The 23,135-nt window shown below is 74.7% G+C and overlaps 2 protein-coding genes across 7 annotated transcripts; both read left to right on the top strand.

The window, feature by feature from the left end:
• Nucleotides 1-1,026: 1,026 nt before the first annotated feature.
• Nucleotides 1,027-9,042, top strand: ADAM15 (ADAM metallopeptidase domain 15). Of its 6 annotated transcripts, none has more exons than XM_075445101.1 (25): nt 1,027-1,199; nt 2,483-2,588; nt 3,203-3,279; nt 4,068-4,146; nt 4,253-4,329; nt 4,405-4,588; nt 4,662-4,736; nt 4,821-4,889; nt 4,993-5,162; nt 5,242-5,326; nt 5,408-5,556; nt 5,636-5,813; nt 5,947-6,039; nt 6,143-6,338; nt 6,415-6,523; nt 6,623-6,758; nt 6,828-6,905; nt 6,986-7,097; nt 7,210-7,342; nt 7,575-7,628; nt 7,864-7,960; nt 8,129-8,197; nt 8,423-8,494; nt 8,589-8,710; nt 8,888-9,042. In XM_075445101.1, exons 1-25 carry the CDS (start codon nt 1,096-1,098, stop codon nt 8,928-8,930), a joined length of 2,667 nt encoding a protein of 888 aa, XP_075301216.1. In that variant the 5' UTR covers nt 1,027-1,095; the 3' UTR covers nt 8,931-9,042. The 6 variants fall into 6 exon arrangements, with proteins under 6 accessions (XP_075301216.1, XP_075301215.1, XP_075301217.1 ...); XM_075445100.1 differs by having other exon boundaries at nt 1,027-1,228; nt 2,485-2,588; XM_075445102.1 differs by lacking the exon at nt 7,575-7,628 and having other exon boundaries at nt 1,028-1,228; nt 2,485-2,588.
• A 1,098-nt stretch (nt 9,043-10,140) lies between these two features.
• EFNA4 (ephrin A4) lies at nt 10,141-16,272 on the top strand. Its single transcript, XM_075445179.1, has 5 exons — nt 10,141-10,252; nt 12,651-12,943; nt 15,759-15,827; nt 15,953-16,012; nt 16,090-16,272. The coding sequence occupies exons 1-5, from the start codon at nt 10,143-10,145 to the stop codon at nt 16,176-16,178; spliced, it is 621 nt and encodes a 206-aa protein (XP_075301294.1). The 5' UTR covers nt 10,141-10,142; the 3' UTR covers nt 16,179-16,272.
• The last annotated feature ends 6,863 nt before the right edge of the window (nt 16,273-23,135 follow it).

Raw genomic sequence — 23,135 nt, 5'->3', positions numbered from 1 at the left:
TGATGGAGGCGGGGGGGCCCCCTGCAAAGGGTGGTGAGGGTGGGGGTCTCCCCTGTATGGGTTGATGAGGGTGGGGGTCTCTGAAGCACGGCGTGATGAAGGTGGGGGTCTCCACTGCATGGAGTGATGAGGGTGGGGGTCTCTGGAGCATGGGGTGATGGAGGTGGGGGTCTCCCCTGCACAGGGTGATGAGGGTGGGGGTCTCTGGAGCACGGGGTGATGAAGGTGGGGGTCTCCACTGTATGGGGTAATGAAGGCAGGGGTCTCTGGAGTGTGGGGTGATGAGGGTGGGGGTCTCCCCTGCACAGCGTGATGAGGGTGGGGGTCTCTGAAGCACAGGGTGATGGAGGCGAGGGTCCCCCCTGCACAGGATGATGGAGGCAGGGGTCTCAGGGGCGCGGGATGCAGATGATGGGGAGCTCTAAATCACAGGGTGATGAGGGTCAGGGTCTCCCCTGAACGGGGTGACGGAGGTGGGGGTCTTCGCTGTATGGGGTAATGAAGGCAGGGGCCTCCTGAGTGTGGGGTGACAAAGGTGGGGGTCCCCTCTGCAAAGGGTGATGAAGGTGGGGGTCTCCACTGTACGGGGTGATGGAGGTGGGGGTCTCTGAAGCACAGGGTGAGGAGGGTGGGGGTCTCTGAAGCACAGGGTGATGAGGGTGGGGGTCTCCCCTGCACGGGGTGACAGAGGTGGGGGTCTCCGCTGTAATGGGTGATGGAGATGGGGGTCTCTGGAGTGTGGGGTGATGGGAGGCGGGGGTCTCCAGAGCACAGGGTGGTGGAGGCGGGGGTCTCCCCCGCCCGGGGGTCTCGGGGTCTCGGGGTCTCGCGGTGCAGCCACCTGAGGTCCCCCCGCCGCCGCCCGCAGCCCCGGAGCCGCCCCCGAGGCGGAGCCCCGCTCCCGGCGGTGGGCGGGGCCTGGCGGTGGGCGGGACCGGAAGTCCCGCCCCCCGGGCCGGGCCGGTGCCGGCGGTGGCGGCGGTGCCATGCGCGGCGGCGGGGCCGGCCGGGGCCGGGACCGGGACCGGGACCGGGAGCGGGGCCGCTGTGCTCGGGAGCCGCCTGCCCGGGGCCCGCGGGGGCTGCGGGACGGCGATGGCGGGGCGGGCGCTGCTGCTGGCCGCGGGGCTGCTCCTCGCCGCCGGTACCGGGACCCCCGGCACCCCCGGGACCCCCGGCACCCCCGGGACCCCCGGGACCCCCGGGACCCCCGGGACCCCCGGGACAGGTGAGCGGGGCGGACACACACGCGACCCCCCCTCGGGCAGCACCCGGGGGTCGGGACCGGGACGGGCTCGGGGGTCGCAGCTCCGCGGGATGCTCCGCGCCCCCCCCCCCCCGCCCCCTTCCCGGTTTGGGGGGACCGGAGCTCCCGGGGCCGCTGGGACCCCCGCCCCGCCGGCATCCCGCCGAGGGTGGGGGTCCCCTGGGGAGCCGGGAGGAAGGGGCGGGGGGCTCTGAGTCAGCCGGGCCGGCCCTCCCAGCCCTGCCCCAGTCCCCGAGCTGGTTGTACTGGGCGGCGGGGCCGGGGCTGACGCAAGGCCTGGCGGGGGACCCCGGGGAGCCCCCCCCGGGGGTCACCTCCGGGCTGGGAGCGGCCGGGGCGTGCCCGGGGTGGGGGTGCTCGGGGGCACCCCGGGAGCTGCTGGGGTGGGGGGGGAGAACCCGCTCCTGCTCCCCGCCCCGAGCCCTGCCCTGGCTTGGGGGGGCTGCCCGGGGGGGGGCAGGGGGTGGTGGGGGGCCGTGGGGGGGCCAGGAGCTGATGGGGGGCCATGGGGGTCCGGGCTGTGATGGGGGTCTGGGCTGTGTTTGGGGGTCAGGGTGTGATGGGGGGCTGTGGGGGTCTGGGCTGCGTTGGGGGCCTGTGGGGGTCGATGCTGGGACTCTGGGCTGTGCTGGGGGGTCATGGGGGGCCGGACTGGGGGGGGCAGGGGGTGATGGGGGGGCCGGGCTGTGATGGGGGGCCAGGAGCTGATGGGGGGCCATGGGTTTCTGGGCTGTGATGGGGGGTTGTGGGGGTCTGGGGTGTGATGGGGGGGCCAGGGTGTGATGGGGGGCTGTGATGGGGGGCTGGGCTATGTTGGGGGACCGTGGGGCTCTGGGCTGTGCTGGGGGGCCTGCGGGGATCTGTGCTGGGGGTCGGGCCCATGGGGGTCTGGGCCGTGCTGGGGGGCTGGGCCGGGCTGGGGGGCCGTGGGGGGCTGGGCTGGGGGTCTGGGCCGGGCTGGGGGTCTGGGCTGTGCTGGGGGGCCGTGGGGTCTGGGCTGTGCTGGGGGGCCGTGGGGGGGCTGTGCTGGGGGGCTATGGGGTCTGGGCTGTGCTGGGGGGCCGTGCTGGGGGTCTGGGCTGTGCTGGGGGGCTGTGGGGTCTGGGCTGTGCTGGGGGGCCGTGCTGGGGGGCTGTGGGGTCTGGGCTGTGCTGGGGGGCCGGGGGGGGGCTGTGCTGGGGGGCCGTGCGGTGCCAGCGGCTCCGTGCCCGGCGCAGGTGACAGCGGGCGGCAGCGCCGTGCGGAGTCGGGGCGCTCCTGGCGCGTCACCCCACGGGTCCTGCGCGACGGCCGGACGCTCAGCCTGGCAGAGGCGACCCAGGTGAGCCCCCCGCCCCGCGCAGGGCCTGCTCGCGGTGGGGTGGGGGCCATCTGCGCCCCCCACCTCCCCCTGCCCCTTTCCCGGTGCCGGAAACCCGGCATCCAGCTCCCCAGGCCCTGGGGGTCCGAGCCTCTGGGCGCCCGGGGGGTGGTGGGGAGGGGTCCCCCAGCAAATCCCCCTTCCCCTCCCTCTCCTTGGGGGACCTTGCTGGGTGGGGGCACCCACCCCGCGCCCGGCACCCCTCCCGGCCGGGGCGGAAGGGCCCAGCCCGCCCCGCAGCCGTTGGGAGTCTCTCCGGCGTTTCCGCCGCGCTGCACCGGGGCAGGAAGCGCGGGGTGGGGGGTGTTGGGGGGCTGGGGGTGGGGGGGCAGCTCCGTCCGACCCCCCCAGTGCCCGGCACAATGAGCCCGGGAGGGAGGGACGCTTCCTGCGGGGCGTGAGGGTGGGGGCCGGGGCGGCCAGGGGGTCCCTTCCGTCCCCTCCCTCCGGCACGCGCCAGGGCCAGGCGGGGTCCCCGGCCCCCACCCATGGCCCGCGGGGGGGTCACGGCGTGTCGGGGGGCGCGTGGGGACCCTCGGGGTGGGGGGTCCTCCCGTAACGGCTGCCTGCGGCAGGGGGGGTTCCCTGCCCGGCTGCGGGTGCTGCTGGAGCTGGAGGGGACGCGGCTGGTGCTGGAGCTGGAGCAGAACTGGTGAGTTTGGGGGGGGTGGGGGGGTCCCGGGTGTCCCGTGTCAGTGCAGGGTGGGGGTCCCATGGGCTCCGTTGCCCTCCATGGTGCACATGGAGTGGGAGTGTGAGGGGACACCGTCTCCATCCGTGGTGCACGAGGGGTGGGGGTCTGGGGGGGACACTGTGCCTCTTCGTGGTGCACAAAGGGTGGGGGTCTGGGGGGGACCCCATCCCCCTCCATGGTGTACATGGAGTAGGGGTCTGGGGGGGGCCCTGTCCCTCTCCTTGGTGCACATGGAGTGGGGGTCTGGGGGCGACCCCATTCCTCTTCATGGTGCACAAAGGGTGGAGGTCTGGGGGGGACCCCATCTCCCCCTGTGGTGCACAAGGGGGGGGGTCTGGGGGGGACCCCGTCTCCCCCTGTGGTGCACGTGGAGTCCGGGTCTGGGGGGGACCCCATCTTTCCCCGTGGTGCACAAGGGGGGGGTCTGGGGGTGACCCTGTCCCTCTTAGTGGTGCACAAGGGGTGGGGGTCTGGGGGGGACCCCATCTCCCCCTGTGGTGCACAAGGGGTGGGGGTCTGGGGGGGGGGGCCCCGTCCCCCTCCATGGTGCACATGGGGAACAAGGGACCCCACTCCACCTCCGCCCGTTGCACGTGGGGTGGGTGGGGGTCCCAGCGACCCCATCTCCATCTCGGCCTGCCCGCAGCGGGGTGGGGGGCACCGGGTTCCCCGTTTTTGTCAGCTCCGAGCGGGCTGAGCTGGGGGTCCCCGCCGCGGGGGTGACCCGTGCCCTCCCCCCCCGGCAGGGACCTGGTGCTGGGCGCCGGGACGCTGCTCTACTACCTGCCCGACGGCACGCGGGTGGCACGGGAGGCCCGTGAGAAGGTAGGGCCCGGGCACGGCGTGTCCCCGCGGTGTCCCCGCGGTGTCCCCGCGCCGCGGGGGGGACCCCGCTACGGGCCTGGCTCCTGACTCCCCGTCTTTGCCGCAGGAGCACTGCTGCTACCGGGGGACGGCACGCGGCTTCCCCGGCTCCTGGGCCGGCCTCTGCGCCTGCGCCGGACTCAGGTGAGCCCCCCGGACGCGGCCATCCCCGAACGCGGCACCCACCGCGCCGCTGACGCCTCGTCTCCCCGTCCCCAGCGGCCACCTCCGGCTGTCGGGGACCCGGAGCTACGGGCTGGAGCCGGCCGCCGGCAGCCCCCCGGGACGGCACGTCGCGTACCGGCTGCGGCGCGTCCGGCTGGCGCCGCGCGCCTGCGGGCTGGACCCCCCGGAGCCGCCCCGGGCCGAGGCGGAGGGGACGGAGCCCCCCGGGCCGCAGAGGGTAGGTGACCCCAGGGGGTCTCCCCACCGGAGGGGGTCCCCTCGCCGGCGCCCTGAGCCCCTCTGCTCCCCAGGGCAAGCGGGCGGCGGCGGAGCAGCCGGCGGCGCAGCGCTTCGTGGAGCTGGTGATGGTGGTGGACCACGCCGCGGTGAGTGCTGGGTGGGGGTCTTCAGCGTGGGGGACGGGGGGGGGGGGCTGCCCCACACCCTGACACCCCTCCCCGCACCCCCAGTTCCAGAATTACCGCGACCTGCAGCGCGTCCGCACCCGCACCCTGGAAATCGCCAACCAGGTGGACGCGGTGAGTCGGCGCCCGGCGCCGTCCGGTCGCAGCGCGGCGCTCGGCTGTGCCCGTGGTGCCGGGGGTCTCTGACCCCCCCCATCCCGTGTGTCCCCCCCCCCAGTTCTTCCAGCCGCTGGGCGTGCGGGTGGCCTTGGTGGCGGTGGAGGTGTGGAGCGAGGGCGACCGGTTCGCGGTGGGCGGCAGCGGCCGGGCCGCGCTGGAGCGGTTCCTGCGCTGGCGCCGGGAGGAGCTGCTGCCCCGGCTGCCCCACGACAACGCCCAGCTCCTGACGTGAGTGGGGACGGGGGGGGGGTCTGGGGGGGCGCGGGGAACCCCCCTCCCCACCCCAACCCCTGCGCTCTCTCCCCAGGGGCGCCCGCTTCGGCGACGTCGCGGTGGGGATGGCGGCTCAAGCCTCCATGTGTTCCCCGGCGCGCTCCGGCGGGGTCAGCATGGTGGGTACCCCCCGCGTCGTGTGTGTCCCCCCCCCAAATCCCACCGCCTGCCCACCCTGAGCCCCCCCGGCCCCCCCACAGGACCACTCCGTCAGCGTCCTCGTCGTCGCCTCCACCGTCGCCCATCAGCTGGGCCACAACCTGGGCATGCGCCACGATGCCGCCGGGCGCTTCTGCCGCTGCGACGACCTCCGGCACGACCGCGGCTGCATCATGGCGGCACCCACGGGGTGAGAACAGCGGGCAGGGGCGCGGGGGGGGGGGGCTGGGGCCGAGCCCCCTCACCGCGGCCGCTCTCCGGCTCCGCAGGCTGACGCCCGGTTTGAGCTTCAGCAACTGCAGCCGGCAGGACCTGGAGCGCAGCCTGCGGCGCGGCCGGAGCCGCTGCCTCGCCGACGTCCCCGAGCCGCGGCGCCTGGCCGGCGGCCCCACCTGTGGGAACCGCTTCGTGGAGCCCGGCGAGGGCTGCGACTGCGGCCTCGGCGTGGTACGGCAGCGGGGGCTGCGGGCGGGGGTCCCCGCTCCCGCCACCCGCCTCGTTCGGCGCAGCGGGGCTGGGTGCTGGCTTTGCCGTGGGGGACGCCGGTGCCGGGCGCTCACCGCGGTGGCTGTGCCGGCAGGAGTGCGCCGATCCCTGCTGCAACAGCAGCAGCTGCCAGCTCGTCCCCGGGGCCGAGTGCGCGGCGGGGGACGCCTGCTGCCACGACTGCCGGGTACGCGGGCACCGGCGGCACGGCCGCTCCCGCCGCGGGTTTCTTGGGGTGAGGGGGGGGTCTCAGCTCATCTGACTGTGTGTGTCCCCCCCCGAAATCGCAGCTGCGCCGCGCCGGACACCCGTGCCGGGAGCCCGTGGGCGAGTGCGACCTGCCCGAGTTCTGCGACGGCGTCTCGCCGCGCTGCCCGCCCGACGCCTTCCTGCAGGACGGGCAGCCCTGCGGCGGCGGGCGGGCGGCCTGCTACGGCGGAGCCTGCGCCAGCTACGAGGGGCAATGCCAGCAGCTGCTGGGGCCAGGTACGGCACGGCCGTGCCGGGGGGCCGGGGGGGGGTTTGGGTGGGGGGTGCTGAGGCTCGCTGTGCCCCGCCGCAGGCGCCGGCCCCGTCTCCAGCTCCTGCATGGCCGCCCTGAACGCGCGAGGGGACGAACGCGGGCACTGCGGGCAGCTCCCCAACGGCTCCTACGTCGCCTGCGCCCAGCGGTGAGCGCCGTGTGCCCCCCACCGTGCCCCCCGCGCCGTGCCCCCCACCGTGCCCCCCGCGCCGTGCCCCCCGCGCCCCTGACCCCTCCGTCGCCGCAGGGACGCCGGCTGCGGGATGCTGCAGTGCCAGCGCGGCGGAGCCGAAGGCTCCTGCCCGGGGACCCTCCCGCCCGGGGACGAGGACGTCAGCGATGCCGCCATGGTGCTGCCCGGCACCGGCTGCGGCGCGGGGAAGGTGAGCGCCTGGGCGGCGGGGAGGGGGCCCGGGGGTCTCGCCCGGTGCTGAGGCCGCGTCTCCCGGCAGGTTTGCCTCCAGCGCCGGTGCCAGAACGTCTCCGCGCTGGGCGACCAGCAGTGCCGGAGCAAGTGCCATGGGCGCGGGGTGAGCGCGGGGCCGGGGGGTGGGCGCTGGGGGTGGGCACCCAACGGGGGGGGGCTGAGGGCTCGGTGTCGCCCGCTCAGGTCTGCAACAACCGCGGGCACTGCCACTGCGAGCCGGGCTGGGCCCCCCCGACCTGCGAGACCCCCGGCGCGGGGGGCAGCCAGGACAGCGGCCCCGCCGCCACGGAGCGAGGTGAGGCCATCGCCGCCATCGCCGCCGCCGCGCCGAGAATGGGGCTTTGTGCCGCCGGGGCGCGACGCGGAGTGGCGAGGGGGGGGGGGCTGACGTGTGCCGCTCTTCGCAGGGGGGAGCGGGCTGCTCACCGCGCTGGTGCTGAGCGCGCTGCTGGCGCTGGCGCTGGGGCTCTGCGGCGCGCGCCGCGCCGGGCTGCACAAGCACCTCTGCCAGCTCGGCAAGGGGACCTCGTGCCAGTACAGGTAACGGACGGGTGGCACGCGGCGTGGCGGGGGGGGGGGGGTCGCGGTAAAGCGGGGCACGCGCCGGGGCGTTATCCCCCCGTGGGCGGCCGAGCCGGTGCCGCTGCGTGTGCCTGCGTCGCCCGGCGCGGGTAGCGGGACCCCGTCACGCATCGTCACCCCCCGGCACCGCGCTTCGCTCCCCACCCCAGCGCTGAGCCCCCCCTTCCCCCCCCAACTCTTCTCCCCACAGCGCTGAGACCCGGGTCCGATTCCTGGGTCCGGAAGCGGCGGCCGGCCGGAGCGGGTAACGTCACCGCCGGAGCCCGGGCGTGGGGCTGAGCCGTCCTGCTTCGCCGCGCCGGTGCTGCGCTCTTCCCCTGGCAGTGCCCCGGGGGGGGCGCGGGGGCAGCCCCGGGGCGCGGGGGTCTCGCAGCCGAGGGGTTCGTTTCTCTTGGGCTTCTGCTGGTGGCGGCGTCGCTGGGTCGCTGCGCGGGGGTCTCGCGGTGCGGGGGGGGCCTGATCCTGCTTCTCCCCTGCAGGATCTCGCAGCTGGAGCCCCGGCCAGGCCCCCCCGCGCGCCCCCGGCCCCCGCAGCGGGGTCAGGCCACGGAGCTGGGGGCCATGCCCAGCACCAAGGTGAGAGCGGGGTGCTGGGGGGGGCACCGGGGCATCGCTCCGTGGCCATGGGCCGGGGGCCGTGGCGGCCATCCCAGGCTGCCCACTGCAGGGGGGGGTCTCTGCTTGGCGGCGGGAGGGGGGTCTCCGCATGCTGCATGGCTTGCCCCCCCCTCCCTCTCTCCGCAGCCGGCTGCCCTCGGCTCGGCACGGCCCGACCCACCGTCCCGGCCGCTCCCCCCGGACCCTGCACCCAAGGTAACACCCGGGGTGGGGGTCCGGGCTGGGCTGGGGGTCCCGGTCACCGCTGCATGCCTGGCTGCGCACCGCCTCTCACCAGGGACCTGCGGGCCGCGGCGCAGCGGCCGTGCCCACTCCCCGGCACCGGCCGGGGGCGAGCCGCGGCCCCCCAGACCCCCACTCTGGGTTGGGGTGGGGGGCTCGTCCCCGCGCTGTCTCACGCTCCCTGCTCTCTGTGCCCAGGCCCCCCCCTCGGACAGGCCGCCCCCCCCCACCCGCCCGCTGCCCGCAGACCCTGCGGCACCCGGTACCCAGGTAACGGCGGCGGCACCGGTGTGGGGGGCACCGGGCCTGCCCCCCCGGGGAGCCCAGCACTGAACCCCCCCCCCCCCCCCCCGTTCCCCCGCAGCCCCCCGGTCCTGCCAAGCCCCCCCCACCGCAGCGCCCGCTGCCTTCGGACCCCCCGGGCCCTTCGCTGCCCTGCAGTGAGACCCCCCCCCGGCACCCCTACGTCACGGTGGTCCCGGCCAGGTGAGGGGGGGGGGGTGGGTTGAGGGGGGCTATGCAGGGCTGGGGAGTCTGCAGGGGGTCGGGGAGGGGGGGTTGTGGGGGGTCGGGAGGGGGGGTTGTCGGGGGGGGGGGTTGCGGGGACCCCCATCTCGGGGTCGCGTTGTGACCCCGGTCCCGTTATCACCCCCCCCCCCCCAGGCCGGCCCCGCCGCCGCCCGCGGGCGCCCAACCGGAGGCCTGAGCCTCGGGCCGGGACCGCCGCAGCGCTGGAGCCGCGGGGAAGGCCTCCCGCCGCCCTCTTGTTTCCTCCCCCCCGCCTCCGCTGCCGAACGATCAATAAAAGGGGGCTGCGAGCTGCCGCCTCCGCGCTGCCTCCGCCGGACCGGGGGGGGGGACACGACTTGCAGCGGAACTACAACTCCCAGCATTACCCGCGGCACCCGCCGGAAGCTTCGCCCCCAGCGCCGGAAGTGGCTCCCTGGCGCCAGCGCCCCCTGGTGGGGGTTGCGCGCAGCCGCCCCGGGGCGGAGGGGAGCGGGGCGGGGGGGCTCTCCCCGGGAGCCACGTGGGCACGGGGCACGGGCAGGGGCTTCCCCGCGGGCACCGACCGGCACCCGTCTGTGTATTCCCCCCCCGCCTCCCGCTGCGCCCGGCCGGTGCCGGTACCGCCCTCCGCTGGGTCCCGGTGCACGGGTGGGCGCGGGGAGCACCCGGTGCTGCCCGTCCCGGGTGGATGCGATGTGCAGGGACAGCGCCGGTCCCGGGGCCGGGCGGTGGGCGCGGTGCCGGCTCGCGGCGGGGACACCGGGAGGGACCGGGCACACCGAGAGGGGGGCGGGGACGCCGGGAGGGACCGGGGATACCGGGAGGGGACGGGGAACACCGGGAGGGACCTGGGATACCAGGAGGGGACCGGGAACACCGGGATGGACCTGGGATGCCGGGAGGGTACCGGGGACACCGGGAGGGACCTGAGATGCCGGGAGGGGACCGGGAATACCAGGAGGGACCGGGGACTCCGGGAGGGGGACAGGAACACCGGGAGGTGGGCGGGGACACTGGGAGGGACCTGAGATGCCGGGGGGGCACCGGGGACATCGGGAGGGACCGGGGACACCGGGGGGGGGCGGGGATACCGGGAGGGGACCGGGAACGCCGGGAGGGGGGCGGGGACGCCGGGAGGGGACCGGGGAATGGCTGTCCCGGTGCCGGGGGGGTGGCGGATGGAGGCGCGGTCCCGGTGCCGATGGGTACCGGAGGTCCCGCTGTCCGGGGCTACCGGCTGGGCTCCGGTCCCGGTGCCGCCCCCCCCCCCAAAGGGTTAATGGCGCTCGCACAGAAGTTGCCGGGCGGCGGCGCGGCGCGGATTGGCCCGAAGTTGGCGGGAGGGGCCGGGCCGGGCCGGGCCGAGCCCCCCCCCCGGGGCCCCCCCCCCCCCCGCCGCGGCGGAGCCATGCGCCCCGCGCCGCTGCTCGGGCTCCTGCTCTGCTCCCCGCTGCTCTGGGCCCCGCCGCCGGTGCGCGGCCTCCGCCACCGCGTCCACTGGAACGGCAGCAACCCCAGGTACCCCCCCCCCCCTGCTTTGTGAGCCCCCCGCGCCCGCCGGGCCCCGCGCCCGCGGGGGGGGGGGGGCGGAGCTGGCGGGCACCGAGCTACCGGGCGGTACCGAGGCGGTGAGGGGTCCCGGGGGGGCCGAGCCCCGGGGGGGGCCGAGCTACCGGGGGGGGGGGGCTGAGACCGTGGGGACCTCCCGGGGGTCTCGAGCCGGTGAGTCCCTCCCGGTGGTCCTGAGTCCCGGGGGGTCCTGAGCCGGTGCGTCCCTCCCGGTGGTCCTGAGCCCCGGGGGGTCCTGAGCCGGTGCGTCCCTCCCGGTGGTGCTGAGCCCCGGGGGTTCCCGAGCCCTGGGGGGGCCCGAGACCGTGGGGACCTCCTGGTGGTCCCGAGCCGCTGCATCCCTGCCAGTGGTCCTGAGCCCCAGGGGGTCCCAAGCCCCGGGGGGTCCCGAGCCGCTGCGTCCCTCCCAGTGGTCCTGAGCCCCAGGGGGTCCCGAGCCCTGCGGGGTCCTGAGTCGGTGAGGACCTCCCGGTGGTCCTGAGCCCCAGGGGGTCCCAAGTCACCGGCACCCCCGGGTGTTACCAAGCCAGTGAGTCAGTCCCTCCTGGTGGTACCAGCACCCGGGGGTCCTGTGCCGGTGAGGACCTCCCGGTGGTCCTGAGCCACCGGCACCCCCAGGTGGTCCTGGGCTGGTGAGTCCCTCCCAGGGGTACCAGCACCCGGTAGTCCCAAGCCACCGGGCACCCCTGGGCGTTACCGAGCCCGTGAGTCCCTCCCAGTGGTCCTGAGCCCCAGGGGGTCCCGAGCCACCGGCACACCCAGGTGTTACCGAGCCGGTGAGTCCCTCCCGGTGGCACCAGCACCCGGTGGTCCCAAGCCACTGAGGACCTCCCGGTGGTGCCGAGCCCCAGGGGGTCCTGAGCCACCGGCACCCCCAGGTGTTACCGAGCCAGTGAGTCCCTCCCGGTGGCACCAGCACCCGGTGGTCCCAAGCCGCTGAGGACCTCCCGGTGGTCCTGAGCCACTGGGCACCCCCAGGCGTTACCGAGCTGGTGTGTCCCTCCTAGTGGTGCTGAGCCCCAGGGGGTCCTGAGCTGGTGAGTCCCTCCCAGTAGTACCAGCACCCGGGGGTCCCAAGCTGGTGAGGACCTCCTCGTGGTCCTGAGCCCCAGGTGGTCCCAAGCCCATGAGGACCTCCCAATGGTCCTGAGCCCCAGGTGGTCCCAAGCCCATGAAGACCTCCCGGTGGTCCTGAGCCACCGGCACCCCCAGGCGTTGCTGAGCCGGTGAGTCCCTCCCGGTGGCACCAGCACCCGGTGGTCCTGAGCTGGTGTGTCCCTCCCGGTGGTCCCAAGCCCCAGGGGTTCCCGTGCCAGTGAGTCCCTCCCAGTAGTACCAGCACCCGGGGGTCCCAAGCCAGTGAGGACCTCCTTGTGGTCCTGAGCCCCAGGTGGTCCCGAGCCAGTGAGGACCTCCCGGTGGTCCTGAGCCACCGGCACCCCGAGGTGGTCCTGAGCTGGTGAGTCCCTCCCAGGGATACCAGCACCCAGGTGTTCTGTGCCAGTGAGGACCTCCTGGTGGTGCTGAGCTCCAGGTGCTCCCGAGCCGGTGAGTCTGTCCCGGTGGTCCTGAGCCACCGGCACCCCCAGGCATTACCTGAGCTGGTGAGTCCCTCCCGGTGGTGCTGAGCCCTGGGTGGTCCCAAGCTGGCGAGGCCCCCCCGGCGTTACCACACCACGGGCACCCCCGGTGTCACCGAGCCCCGGTGGCACCGAGCCCGGCTGCGGTAAACGGGCACCGCTGGGCAGGGCTGGGGGCACCACCGCTGCCGGGCTCCCCCCGGGCGTGGGGAGCTGCGGGTGGGAGGTGTGGGGACCCCCCACCCGTGGGTGCCCCAGGAAGGGGGGGCTGCGTGCCCCTCTGCGGGGTCACGGCGGGGCCCCGGTCCCCTGCCCGCACCCGTCCCGGCTGGCATCGCCCGGTGGGATGCTCCGGCTCGGCGGGGTCCTGTCCTCGAAGACCCCCAGCCTGGTGGGGGGGGCAACCGGGGCGACCCCCCGAGCCGGGGGCATTTGGGCAGCCCTGGCGCTGCCGGCACAGCGGGTGCCACGGCGGGACCGGGATCCGGTGAATTGGGCCTGGCGAGGGGAGAGGGGCTCCGGCTGCACCGCCTGCCGCGGGCGGGCAGCGCCACGCGTGTGCCCGCGTGTCCGCAGGCGTGTGCCCACGGGGGGGTCCGCTCCGCCCCGCGCCGTTCGCGGTGCCCGGCTGGTTGGCTTCGACGCCGCGAGGCGCGTTCCCGGGGCGAGGGGCTTCGCGCCCGTCGGCGTGGCCGCGGCCGATCCCGCCCCGCCGCCTGCTCGCGTGGTGCCCGCTGGCGGCGTTGGCGAGACCGCTGCGCCGGCAGGTTCCTGCGCGACGACTACGCGGTGGAGGTGGCCATCAATGACTACCTGGACATCTACTGCCCGCACTACGAGGCGGCCGCGCCCGCCGCCCCGCTCGAGACCTTCACGCTCTTCATGGTGGACGGCGCCGGGTACCGCGGCTGCTACCGCAGCGCCGGCGCCTTCAAGCGCTGGGAGTGCGACCGACCGCGGGCGCCCTTCGGCCCCGTCCGCTTCTCCGAGAAGATCCAGCGCTTCACCCCCTTCTCGCTCGGCTTCGAGTTCCAGCCGGGAGAGACCTACTACTACATCTGTGAGTGACCCCCCCACCCCGGGGTGGGCGCAGCGGGCGGGGGGCTGCCCCGTGGGGGTGCTTGGGGGGGTCTGGCGGCACCCAGGGAGCTGGGACTGGGTGCAAGAGGGATTGGGGTGCACAAGGGGTGGATTGGGGTGCACAAGGGGGTTGGGGTGCACAATGGGGTTGGGGTGCAGGGGAGGGTCCACCGGCACTGGGTGTAACTGAGGGGGGGTCTGGGTGCAGCTGGGATGGGTGCTTGGGGGGGTCTGGTGGCACCCAGGGAGCTGGGAATGGGTGCAAGAGGGATTGGGGTGCGTGGGGGTGGATTGGGGTGCACAATGGGGTTGGGGTGCAGGGGAGGGTCCACCGGCACTGGGTGTAACTGAGGGGGGGTCTGGGTGCAGCTGGGATGGGTGCTTGGGGGGGTCCGGTGACACCCAGGGATCTGGGATTGGGTGCAAGAGGGATTGGGGTGCACAAGGGAGTTGGGGTGCACAAGGGGGTTGGGGTGCAGCTGGGGTGGGGGTGCAGGGGAGGGTCCACCAGCACTGGATGTAACTGAGGGAGGGGTCTGGGTGCAGCTGGGATGGGTGCTTGGGGGGGTCCGGTGGCACCCCAGGAGCTGGGACTGGGTGCAAGAGGGATTGGGGTGCGTGGGGGAGGATTGGGGTGCTCCAAGGGTCTGACTGCAGCTGGGATGGGTGCTTGGTGGGGTCTGCTGACACCCAGGGAGCTGGGACTGGGTGCAAGAGGGATTGGGGTGCATGGGGGAGGATTGGGGTGCAGGAGGGGGTCGGGGTGCTCCAAGGGTCTGGGTGCAGCTGGGGTCTGCTGGCACTGGGTGTAAGTGAGGAGGGGGTGAGTGAGGGGGGGGTCTGGATGCAGCTGGGATGGGTGCGTGGGGGGGTCCGCTGACACCCAGGGAGCTGGGACGGGGTGCAAGAGGGATTGGGGTGCACAAGGGGGTTGGGGTGCACAAGGGGGTGGGGGTGCAGGGCAGGGTCCACCGGCACTGGATGTAACTGAGGGGGGGTCTGGGTGCAGCTGGGATGGGTGCTTGGGGGGTCCGGTGGCACCCAGGGATCTGGGATTGGGTGCAAGAGGGATTGGGGTGCGTGGGGGAGGATTGGGTGCACAAAGAGGTTGGGGAGCAGGGGAAGGTCCACCGGCACTGGGTGTAAGTGAGGGGGGGTCTGGGTGCAGCTGGGATGGGTGCTTGGGGGGTCCGGTGACACCCAGGGATCTGGGATTGGGTGCAAGAGGGATTGGGGTGCACAATGGGGTTGGGGTGCACAAGGGGGTTGGGGTGCACAAGGGGGTTGGGGTGCAGCTGGAGTGGGGGTGCAGTGCAGGGTCCACCGGCACTGGGTGTAAGTGAGGGGGGGTCTGGGTGCAGCTGGGATGGGTGCTTGGGGGGGTCCGGTGGCACCCAGAGATCTGGGATTGGGTGCAAGAGGGATTGGGGTGCACAATGGGGTTGGGGTGCACAAGGGGGTTGGGGTGCACAAGGGGGTTGGGGTGCAGCTGGGGTGGGGGTGCAGGGCAGGGTCCACCAGCACTGGGTGTAAGTGAGGGGGGGTCTGGGTGCAGCTGGGATGGGTGCTTGGGGGGGTCTGGTGGCACCCAGGGAGCTGGGACTGGGTGCAAGAGGGATTGGGGTGCACAAGGGGGTTGGGGTGCACAAGGGGGTTGGGGTGCAGGGGAGGGTCCACCGGCACTGGGTGTAAGTGAGGGGGGGTCTGGGTGCAGCTGAGATGGGTGCTTGGGGGGTCCGGTGGCACCCCGGGAGCTGGGACTGGGTGCAAGAGGGATTGGGGGGGGAGGATTGGGGTACACAATGGGGTTGGGGTGCAGGGGAGGGTCCACTGGCACTGGGTGTAACTGAGGGGGGGTCTGGGTGCAGCTGGGATGGGTACTTGGGGGGGTCTGGTGGCACCCCGGGAGCTGGGACTGGGTGCAAGAGGGATTGGGGTGCATGGGAGAGGATTGGGGTGCTCCAAGGGTCTGACTGCAGCTGGGGTGGGGGTGCAGGGGAGGGTCCACCGGCACTGGGTATAACTGAGGGGGGGTCTGGGTGCAGCTGGGATGGGTGCTTGGTGGGGTCCGCTGACACCCAGGGAGCTGGGACTGGGTGCAAGAGGGATTGGGGTGCGTGGGGGAGCATTGGGGTGCAGGAGGGGGTCGGGGTGCTCTGAGGGTCTGGGTGCAGCTGGAGTCGGGGTGCACGGGGGGGCTGGGTGCTCTCGGGTGTCGGGGTGCAGCTGGGGTTGAGGTGGGGGGGCGGGGCCGGCTGCACTCAGGATCTGGATGCAACAGGGATTGGGGTGCACGGGGCGGGGGCGTTGGGACACCCCGAGGGGTCGGGATGCCCCGGGATGGGGGGGGGTCAGGGTGCAAGGGGAGGGGTCGGGATACCCCGAGGGGTCTGCATGCCCGGAGGGGGGGTCTGGATGCCCGGGGCAGGGGTGCTGGGGTGCAAGGGGGGGTCTGCATGCCCCAGGGTGGGGGTGCCAGGGTGAAGGGGGGGGGGTCTGCATGCCCGGGGTGGGGGTGCCGGGGTGAAGGGGGGGGTCTGGATGCCCGGGGTGGGGGTGCCAGGATGAAACGGGGGGTCTGCATGCCCGGGGTGGGGGTGCCAGGGTGAAGGGGGGGTCTGCATGCCCCAGGGTGGGGGTGCCAGGGTGAAGGGGGGGGTCTGGATGCCCGGGGTGGGGGTGCCGACCCCGCAGCCCTGCGGGAGGGGCAGCCCCGGGCCCACCTCGGGCCCGTCGCTGCCGCAGGGGGGTCCCGTGCCGGGCCGGGGTCCCGCTGAAGCCCCCCCTCTGCCCAGCCGTCCCCAGCCCCGGGAGCGCCGGGCGCTGCCTGAAGCTCCGCGTCTCCGTCTGCTGCAGAGGCACCAGTGAGTCCGGGTCCCCCCCCTCCCCGTTACCCCCCCCACAACAGCCTGGTCCGTACTGGGGGTACTGGGGGTACTGGGGCCGCCCCGGGGGAGCCGGACGCTGACGCTGTCGGGGTTCCTTTCAGCGCCGGAGCCGGTGACGCAGGTTCCCAACTCGCAACCCCGTGGGCGCGGGGGGCCGGAGGGTGAGTGCGGGTGGGTGGGGGGCCGGGGGGGGCCCGGGGGGGCTGGCTGGCCGTGACCTCTGCTCGTGCCCTGGCAGACGCGGCGCCCGCCCGGGGCATCGCGGCCCCGCTGCAGCCCTGCGCCCCGTGCCTGGCGCTGGCGCTGCTCGCCCCGCGCTGGATCTGACCCCGGGGTGGGGGCGGGGGACGGGCACCGCTGCCCCCCCGCCCGCTGCCGGAATCTTCCTCCGCCGTCACCTCCCCGCCGAGCCCATGGGGCAGCTCCGGGCCACGACGCACCCGCCGGACCCCCCCGGAGCCGAGCCGGGGGCTCCGGGCTGGAAGGTGAGGGGGGTACGGGGGGGCTCCGGGGCAGCGGGTGCCCCCCGAGACGGGCACCCCTCGCCGTGCCGCGGCATCCCGTGACGGGGCTCTCTCCCTCCCAGGGACCTCGCTCGCCGCCAGCCCCGGCGCTGGGCTCCCCCAGGGCCGTCGCCTCATCTCGTGCCTTCCCCCTGCGGACCCCCCGCCTCGGGGTCTCGGGGACCCCCCCCCCGGCCCCGGAGCGGGGCGGCAGCTCCTCCGGGTGCCGGACGGAGGTCGGCTCCCGGCCTCTCCGCTGCCTTGTCCTCCGGCGAGGACACACCGATCTGTCTTCTGCGAAGACGCCCTCCTCCTCCTCCTCCTCCTCCTCCTCCTCCTCCTCCTCCTCCTCTTCCTCACCGGCCCCCACGGTTTGGTTTTAACCCCTGGTAGTGACTGAGCCGAGCAATACAGTCTTTGCAAGATGGCTGTGCAGCCCCCCCACCCTGAGCCCCCCTGCCGTGCCCCGGTCCCCATCCCCGCGGGGCGGCCGCCGGCCGGGGGTCCCCGCGCCCCTCGCCGTCACCTTTCAGGCCCGGGGCTGGGGGGGGGGGGTTTAATGGCGGCGATTTGATATCGAGAGGTCGCGGGGGGAGCGGGAATTACAGACGAGCCGCCCGGGGTGGGGGGCTGGGGGTTGCCCACCCAGAGCCCCCCCGGTTCAGGCGCCCGCTCGCTGCCTTCGGCTGCGCTTGGGCTGCCCGTGGGGTGGTGGTCCCTCGTCTGTCCGTCCGTCCGCCCCCCACGTACCCCCCCCTAAGACGCACTTGGGGTTTAGGGGACCCCAGCGGGGGTCTCACCCTTCGCCCACGGGGCGCGGGGCCCGATCCCCCGCCGCAGCCGGGCCCTCGCCGGGGTCGTGGCTCCGGCGCAGCCGCGCGACGGAGCCGGCAGCGGTTGGATGCTCGAGGCTCCCGCAGCGGCTCCCGTCCCCCCACCCATGGGTGCAGCCCCCCTGCCTCGGGGGGGTCCGGCCAAGGCCCCGCAGCCCCCTCCCTGCCCGCGCAGGCGTTGGCGGCCGCTGCCGCAGTGGTGCTGGGCACGTCAGACGGGTTTTATGGCTTCTCGGGTGAAACTGCTCGGCGAGAGGCTTAGCGGGAGCATTGACCGCGCCCCTCCCCCCCCCACCCCTGCGCCGCTGCCTGCCCCTCCCCCGCTGCACCCCGAACCCCAGCCTCGCTCGGGGGGCACCCCGTTCCCGCCGGGGTCGTGGGGTCTGGCCCCATCGCTGTGGGGCGCAGGGGCTGCCCGGGGCAGGGGGGGCAGTGCCCTGTTGGCCCCCCCCGTGGGGATGCTGGGGGGGTCTGTGCCTGGTGGGACCCATCTGGGGGGGTCTGTACCCAGGGGACCCCCATGCGGGGTGCTGGGAGCAACCGTGTCCCGAGGGACCCCCCCGATGTGGGGATGCTGGGGGGAGGGGCTGTGCCTGGTGGGACCCATCTGGGGGGGTCTGTACCCAGGAGACCCCCATGCGGGGTGCTGGGAGCAACCGTGTCCCGAGGGACCCCCCCGATGTGGGGATGCTGGGTGCGGGCATCCCCCCAAGGACCCTGTGTGGGGATGTCGGGGGTGATGGTGCCCTGTGGGACCCCCATGCCGGGATGCGGGGGGGGGGAGGGGGATCTGTGCCCTGCAGGACCCCCAAGCTGGGGAGCTGTGCCTTGTGGGACCCCCAACTGGGGAGCCGTGCCCTGTGGGACCCCCAACTGGGGAGCCGTGCCCTGTGGGACCCCCACGCTGGGGAGCTGTGCCCCGTGGGACCCAATACCGGGATTCCGGGGGGCTGCCTGCCTTGCCACCCCTGAAGCTCTCCCAGGCGAGGCCGAGGGTCCCTGCAGGGACCCCAGGGTGGGGGCTGGGAGCGGCGGGGCCCTGTCCTTGAGCGGGGGTTGCTTGGTATGCGGGAGCTGCCGCCGGCTTCGGATCCCATCGGCTGCCAATGAGCGATGCCATCAATAAAAGCTAATTGATGGCGCGGCCGCTCCAAATCAGATTCCGCGTCCGCGGAATCCAATTGCTGGCTCCGCGCCGCGCAGCCAGCCGCGGCGCAAATGGAATCGGGGGAGCAATGGGCTCCATTAGCCCGGCCCTTCTGTCTCGCCAGCTCCCCGCCTTGGGGCTCCCCCCCCCCCCCGATGCCAACCCCCCCCCTACGAGCTGCCACCCGCAGCAGCCGGGATACTGGGGTGCCGGGATTCTCAGGTGCCGGGATGTGGGGGTGCCGGGATGCTGGGGTGCCGGGATGTTTGGGTGCTGGAATGCTGGGTGCCGGGATTCTCAGATACCAGGGTTCTTGGGTAGCAGAATGCTGGGATGCTGGGGTGCTGGGATGTTTGGGTACTGGGATGTTGGGTGCCAAGATGCTGGGGTGCTGGAATGCTGGGGTACTGGGATTCTCGGGTACCGGGATTCTCAGGTACCAGGGTGCTGGGGTGCTGGGGTGCTTCATGCCAGGATGCTTGGGTACCAGGGTGCTGGGGTGCTGGGGTACCAGGATGCTGGGGTGCTGGGGTGCTTCGTGCCAGGATGCTCGGGTGCTGGGATTCTCAGGTACCAGGATGCTGGGGTGCCGGGACACCCGCACCCCAGTGGGGAAGGGTGCCGCGGTGCTGTCAGCCGGTGGGTCCGTGCCCCACGGGGCAGTCCAGGGTGAGTGGGAATTAAAACCCTCGCAAATTGGGAAGGAAAAATTTATCGCCGGGCACAGAAAATGATGCGAGGTGGTAACAGGCAGCCCGGAGATGGAGGGGGGCACGAAGGGGCAGCGGGGTTGCACCCACAGCCCGGCAGACGCGGTGGCGGGCGGTGAGATGGCGGCACGGCGTGGCCTTGCCCGGCTCGCTGCCGGGACCGGAGGCCGTGGGCGCACCGCGGTGAGCCCGGGTGCAGGCCCCCAGCCCCGGCAGCGTGTGGAGGTGCTCCCGGCACCGGGTGGCCACGCGGCTGGGGTCCCCTCACCCAGCCGTGCCGGGACAGGGGACCCGGCACCCCCCTGCACCCCTCACCGCCCCGGGGTGACGATGAGGCACCGCGGCCATGCTGTCACCAGGCCACACAAGGGCGAGACGTGGGGACGAAGGGAGGAGCAGGTCCCCCCGGGGCGGTGGCACCCATCCCCGCCCGTCTCCCATGGGCGCAGGGCAGCGGCTGCAGCCCCCACCCCAGAGCCGCCGAGAGCATCCCGGCGATGGGAAATGGCTCCGTGTCACCATGGAAACGGGGCCACCGGCTCGCCACGCCGAGGGGACACGTGTGCCGAGGGGACACACCGAGCCGAGGGGACACACATGCTGAGGGGACACGTGTGCCGAGGGGACACGCGTGGCGAGGGGACACGCGTGCTGAGGGGACACGCTGAGCCGAGGGGACACGCGTGCTGAGGGGACACGCGTGCCGAGCCCTGAGGAGCGCGGCACCGAGCACCGGCTCCCAGGCCCTCCGGCGTCACGCCACGGACCCCACCACCCGGCGGTCGCGGGCTTGGGGTGGGACGTGGCCCCGGTGCGATGCCACCCCAGCCGGGCATCCCCACCACGTCTGTCCGTCCGCGCCTGCCTCCGTCAACCCGGGCCGCTGCACGCGCCGGGGTGCCGACACCCCCGGCGTCCCCTGGGTGCCCAGCGTTGGGCCAGCGTCCCGCGGGACCCCCAGCCCGCGGCGTGGGGTCTGCCCCGGGTGGTGATGCCAGGGGCTGGGGTGGGCGCCCACCCAGGGCAGCGTCTCTCAAGGGTGCCGGGGGTGGGTGCTGCGAGGGTCGGCGGCGGGGTTTCACCGCAGCTCGCGGGCGCAGAGCCCTGTCCGTCCCTCCCGGGCGTGTGTCCGGCTGGAGGGTGCTGGGGGGACCCCGGCACCCATGGCTGGAGCTGCCAGGGCGGGGGTGAGTCCCCGGGGGGCTGCCGGGCAGGGGTCCCTCCTCGTGCCAGGGCCGCGGTGCCGGAGCCCTGCGGTGCCAGCTCCCCACGTTCATCGATCCACCCCGTGCGCCGCTGATCGGCAGGCTGCTAACGAGCTTCCCTGGCACAGACCTCGTTAGCCACGCGACGGCCCCGTGCCGCCTGGCCAGCGTCCGGCTGCGGTGGGCACATGGCATCGCTCGCGCCGCGGCGGGGGACCCCCCACCCAGCCCGGACCGGGTGGCTTGGCACCCGCTGCCGCGCTCCGTCCCCAGCCGGGCTCCCGGCACCGCGGCATCGCCCAGCCGGCGGCGTGGGGCTGGGGCAGCGGCGGCAGGTGGAGGGACCCCCGCTTTTCGCCGCGCCCCCCGACCCCTCTCGCCAGCCTCTTACCAGCGCTGCGTTATTAAAACCGCCCCGCGCCGCAGCTTGCGGCCGGCGTGACGGCGGGCGCCGCATCAAACCTGATGAATGTGTCAGGCCCTGAGATCTCCCGCGCCGGCACGCGTTATCCCGAGCCGTGTGTCCCCCCCGCGCCCACCCCCACGATTTATCAGCCCCTTTGCTTCCCGGCACCGAGAGCGCGGCAGAGCGCGGTCACCGCGTGCGCCGAGCCCCGCGCCCAGGCCGTCGCCCACCGCCGCGGCTGCGTCCCGGGGTGGATGCGCTGTCGCCGAGGGGCCGGTGGGCAACGCCGGAGCTGGTGGCACGTGGCCAGGGCAGAGCCGGGGCAGCCCGGCGCTGCCGAGCTCGGTGCCGGCCGGGGGGGGATCCCCAGGATGGCTCCCACGTCCCCCGGGACCCCAGCACCCAGCCCCAGCCCGCGTTGGGCACCGAGGGACTGCTGCTCCCCTGGCATCGTGTCTCGGGGACAACGTGGCCCCGTCCCCTCGCCCCCCAGGCTGGCACCCCCCCCCCCCATCACCCTTCCGCCTCCGCCAGCGCGCTGGGTCCCGGCGGCGGCCGACGCTGATTGCGGCGTGATCTGTGCGCGGCGGGAGCGGGATATTGATGCTGGCTGTCACCCCTCGATCCGATTAACGTCACTTGGGCCCCGGTAATGGGCGGCGCGGAGCTCTGCAGCCGGGCTCGGAGCGGGGCTGGCGGCGGCTCCGGCACCGCCGTCCTGTGCCAGCGCAGGGGACGGGTCCGATGTGCCACCGCGGCCGGCTCGCTGCCCGGTCCCTGGCTCCATCGCCTCTCCCAGCACCTCGCGAAGCCGTGCCACGGCGAGCCTGGGGTGCGGGTCCCTCGGGGGGCTGGGGGCTGCGGTGACCCCGTGCCCGCTCGGGTGCTGCCGGGCTCAGCGCCGGGCGTTGGCGGCTCATCGTGGCCCAGCCGCAGGCGCCGACAGCCCTGCGCCCGGCTCTCCGTCGCCATCGCCGCCGCTGCCTGCCCGGGGCTGATGGGGGCCGGGGGGCACCAGGCCGTAGCCCCCACCCCAGACAGCGCCCGGCCACCGCGCAGGGGACGCGGCGGCGGCACAGCCGGGGCGAGCGGAGCACCGGCGCGGGCAGGGACGGGGCCAGCGGAGCTCCGCGTCCTCGTCCCTTCCCTGGGGAGCCGCGGCTGCTGCGCCGCAGCGGGGCCCGGTGCCAGCCGCGTGCCCGCTCCCCCCCGGCACAGCCCACCGGCGCATCCTCGCCACGGCCGTGCCGGAGCAGGAGCGGCTGCTGCCGGCGGGTGATATTGGCGTGATCTTGAGGCCGGGAGGGAGCTTCGCCACGCCGGAGGAGAGGAGAGGAGCCGGCTGCTGACTCAGGTGCCCGCTGCCCGGTAGCCCCTGCTGCCGGCACGCCGGGGACCCTGGCACCGCCGGGCATCCCGGTCCAGCACCCGCGCTCCACGGCGTGGCTGTGGCTGCCGGGCTGCGCCCCGCGGCGCGGTGACCTTTTCTACCGGGGATCACCCGCCAGCGGCACAGCCGCGGGAACCCTGAGGAGCTGGCTGCCGGCACCGCTGGGTGCCACCCGGGACTGGTGGGATTCGGCACGGCGCAGCGCGCCGGAGCCAGGCTTCCGGCACGCAGGGCAGGGACCGTGTGGCTTCCTCCCCGCCGGGCAGCGGGAGCCAGCCCGGGGCTGTGCCGGCGGCGGGGCCGGGAGCCGCGCACGGCTTCGTCCGTCGGCGCCGCGAGGAAGCCAGTTTCCTCCGCCGGCACCCGGCACGGCTGGCGACCGACCGTCCTCTGCGATCCGGCACCTCCGAGCTCTGCATCAATTATCTCAAGCCGCCGAGGCGCTAATTAACGAATCGCCGCCGTGTCCGTCTGCGTGGCGAGGGCTCATCTCCAACCCCCCCACCCCCACCCCACCCGCGGCTCACCGGGGACGGTGGCACCGCCACCCATCTTCACCCCCCCACCCTGTGCCGCCTCCGCGCCCCGGATCACGCTGCCGCCGCGCCGAGCCCAGCCCCAGAGCCACCCCGGGTGGTCCCGCGGGAAGCTTCGTGCCGGGGGTCCCGGGGGGGGGGGGCTCAGCACCCCGCGCCCTCGCCGAGACGCTGACGCGGCGCGACCATCCGTGAGGCTTCATTCAAATTTAAAGACCGACGCGGGGATGAAAAATGGCGACGAGGAGCGGGGTGGGCACGTGGCACGGGGCGCGGTGGCCGGGCGCGTTCCCGGCCGCGACGGCAGCGTGCCCGAGCGCCGGCGCGGGGCTGCCCGAGCCGCACGGCCGAGCGCTGCTGGGGGCCGGGGGCCGCTCGGATGCGCCGGCGTTGCCCGCGTGCCGTGTCCCCGGGGGCCTGGCGTGCCGTTAGCGTGTTCTCGCCGCGTCCGGCGGGACGCGTGCCAGCACCGGGTCGGGAGCCCCGAGCTCGGCGCCTTCGGGGCCGAAGATTTCACGCCCGCGTTCACCGAGCCCTTTCTCGGCGACGCTCCC

The sequence above is a fragment of the Opisthocomus hoazin genome, chromosome 30 (genome assembly GCF_030867145.1).
Source record: "Opisthocomus hoazin isolate bOpiHoa1 chromosome 30, bOpiHoa1.hap1, whole genome shotgun sequence".
Classification (NCBI taxonomy): domain Eukaryota; kingdom Metazoa; phylum Chordata; class Aves; order Opisthocomiformes; family Opisthocomidae; genus Opisthocomus; species Opisthocomus hoazin.
The sequence above is the reverse complement of the archived record's forward strand: the minus strand, read 5'-3'. Positions and strand labels throughout refer to the sequence as shown.

Coding starts and splice junctions, on each gene's coding strand:
- ADAM15 (XM_075445100.1), top strand. CDS start 1,096: ATGGCGGGGCGGGCGCTGCTGCTGGCCGCGGGGCTGCTCCTCGCCGCC. Junction 4,737..4,820: donor TGGTGGTGGACCACGCCGCG/GTGAGTGCTGGG, acceptor CCGCACCCCCAG/TTCCAGAATTACCGCGACCT. Junction 6,040..6,142: donor CCTGCTGCCACGACTGCCGG/GTACGCGGGCAC, acceptor CCGAAATCGCAG/CTGCGCCGCGCCGGACACCC.
- EFNA4 (XM_075445179.1), top strand. CDS start 10,143: ATGCGCCCCGCGCCGCTGCTCGGGCTCCTGCTCTGCTCCCCGCTGCTC. Junction 10,253..12,650: donor TGGAACGGCAGCAACCCCAG/GTACCCCCCCCC, acceptor CTGCGCCGGCAG/GTTCCTGCGCGACGACTACG. Junction 15,828..15,952: donor CGTCTGCTGCAGAGGCACCA/GTGAGTCCGGGT, acceptor GGTTCCTTTCAG/CGCCGGAGCCGGTGACGCAG.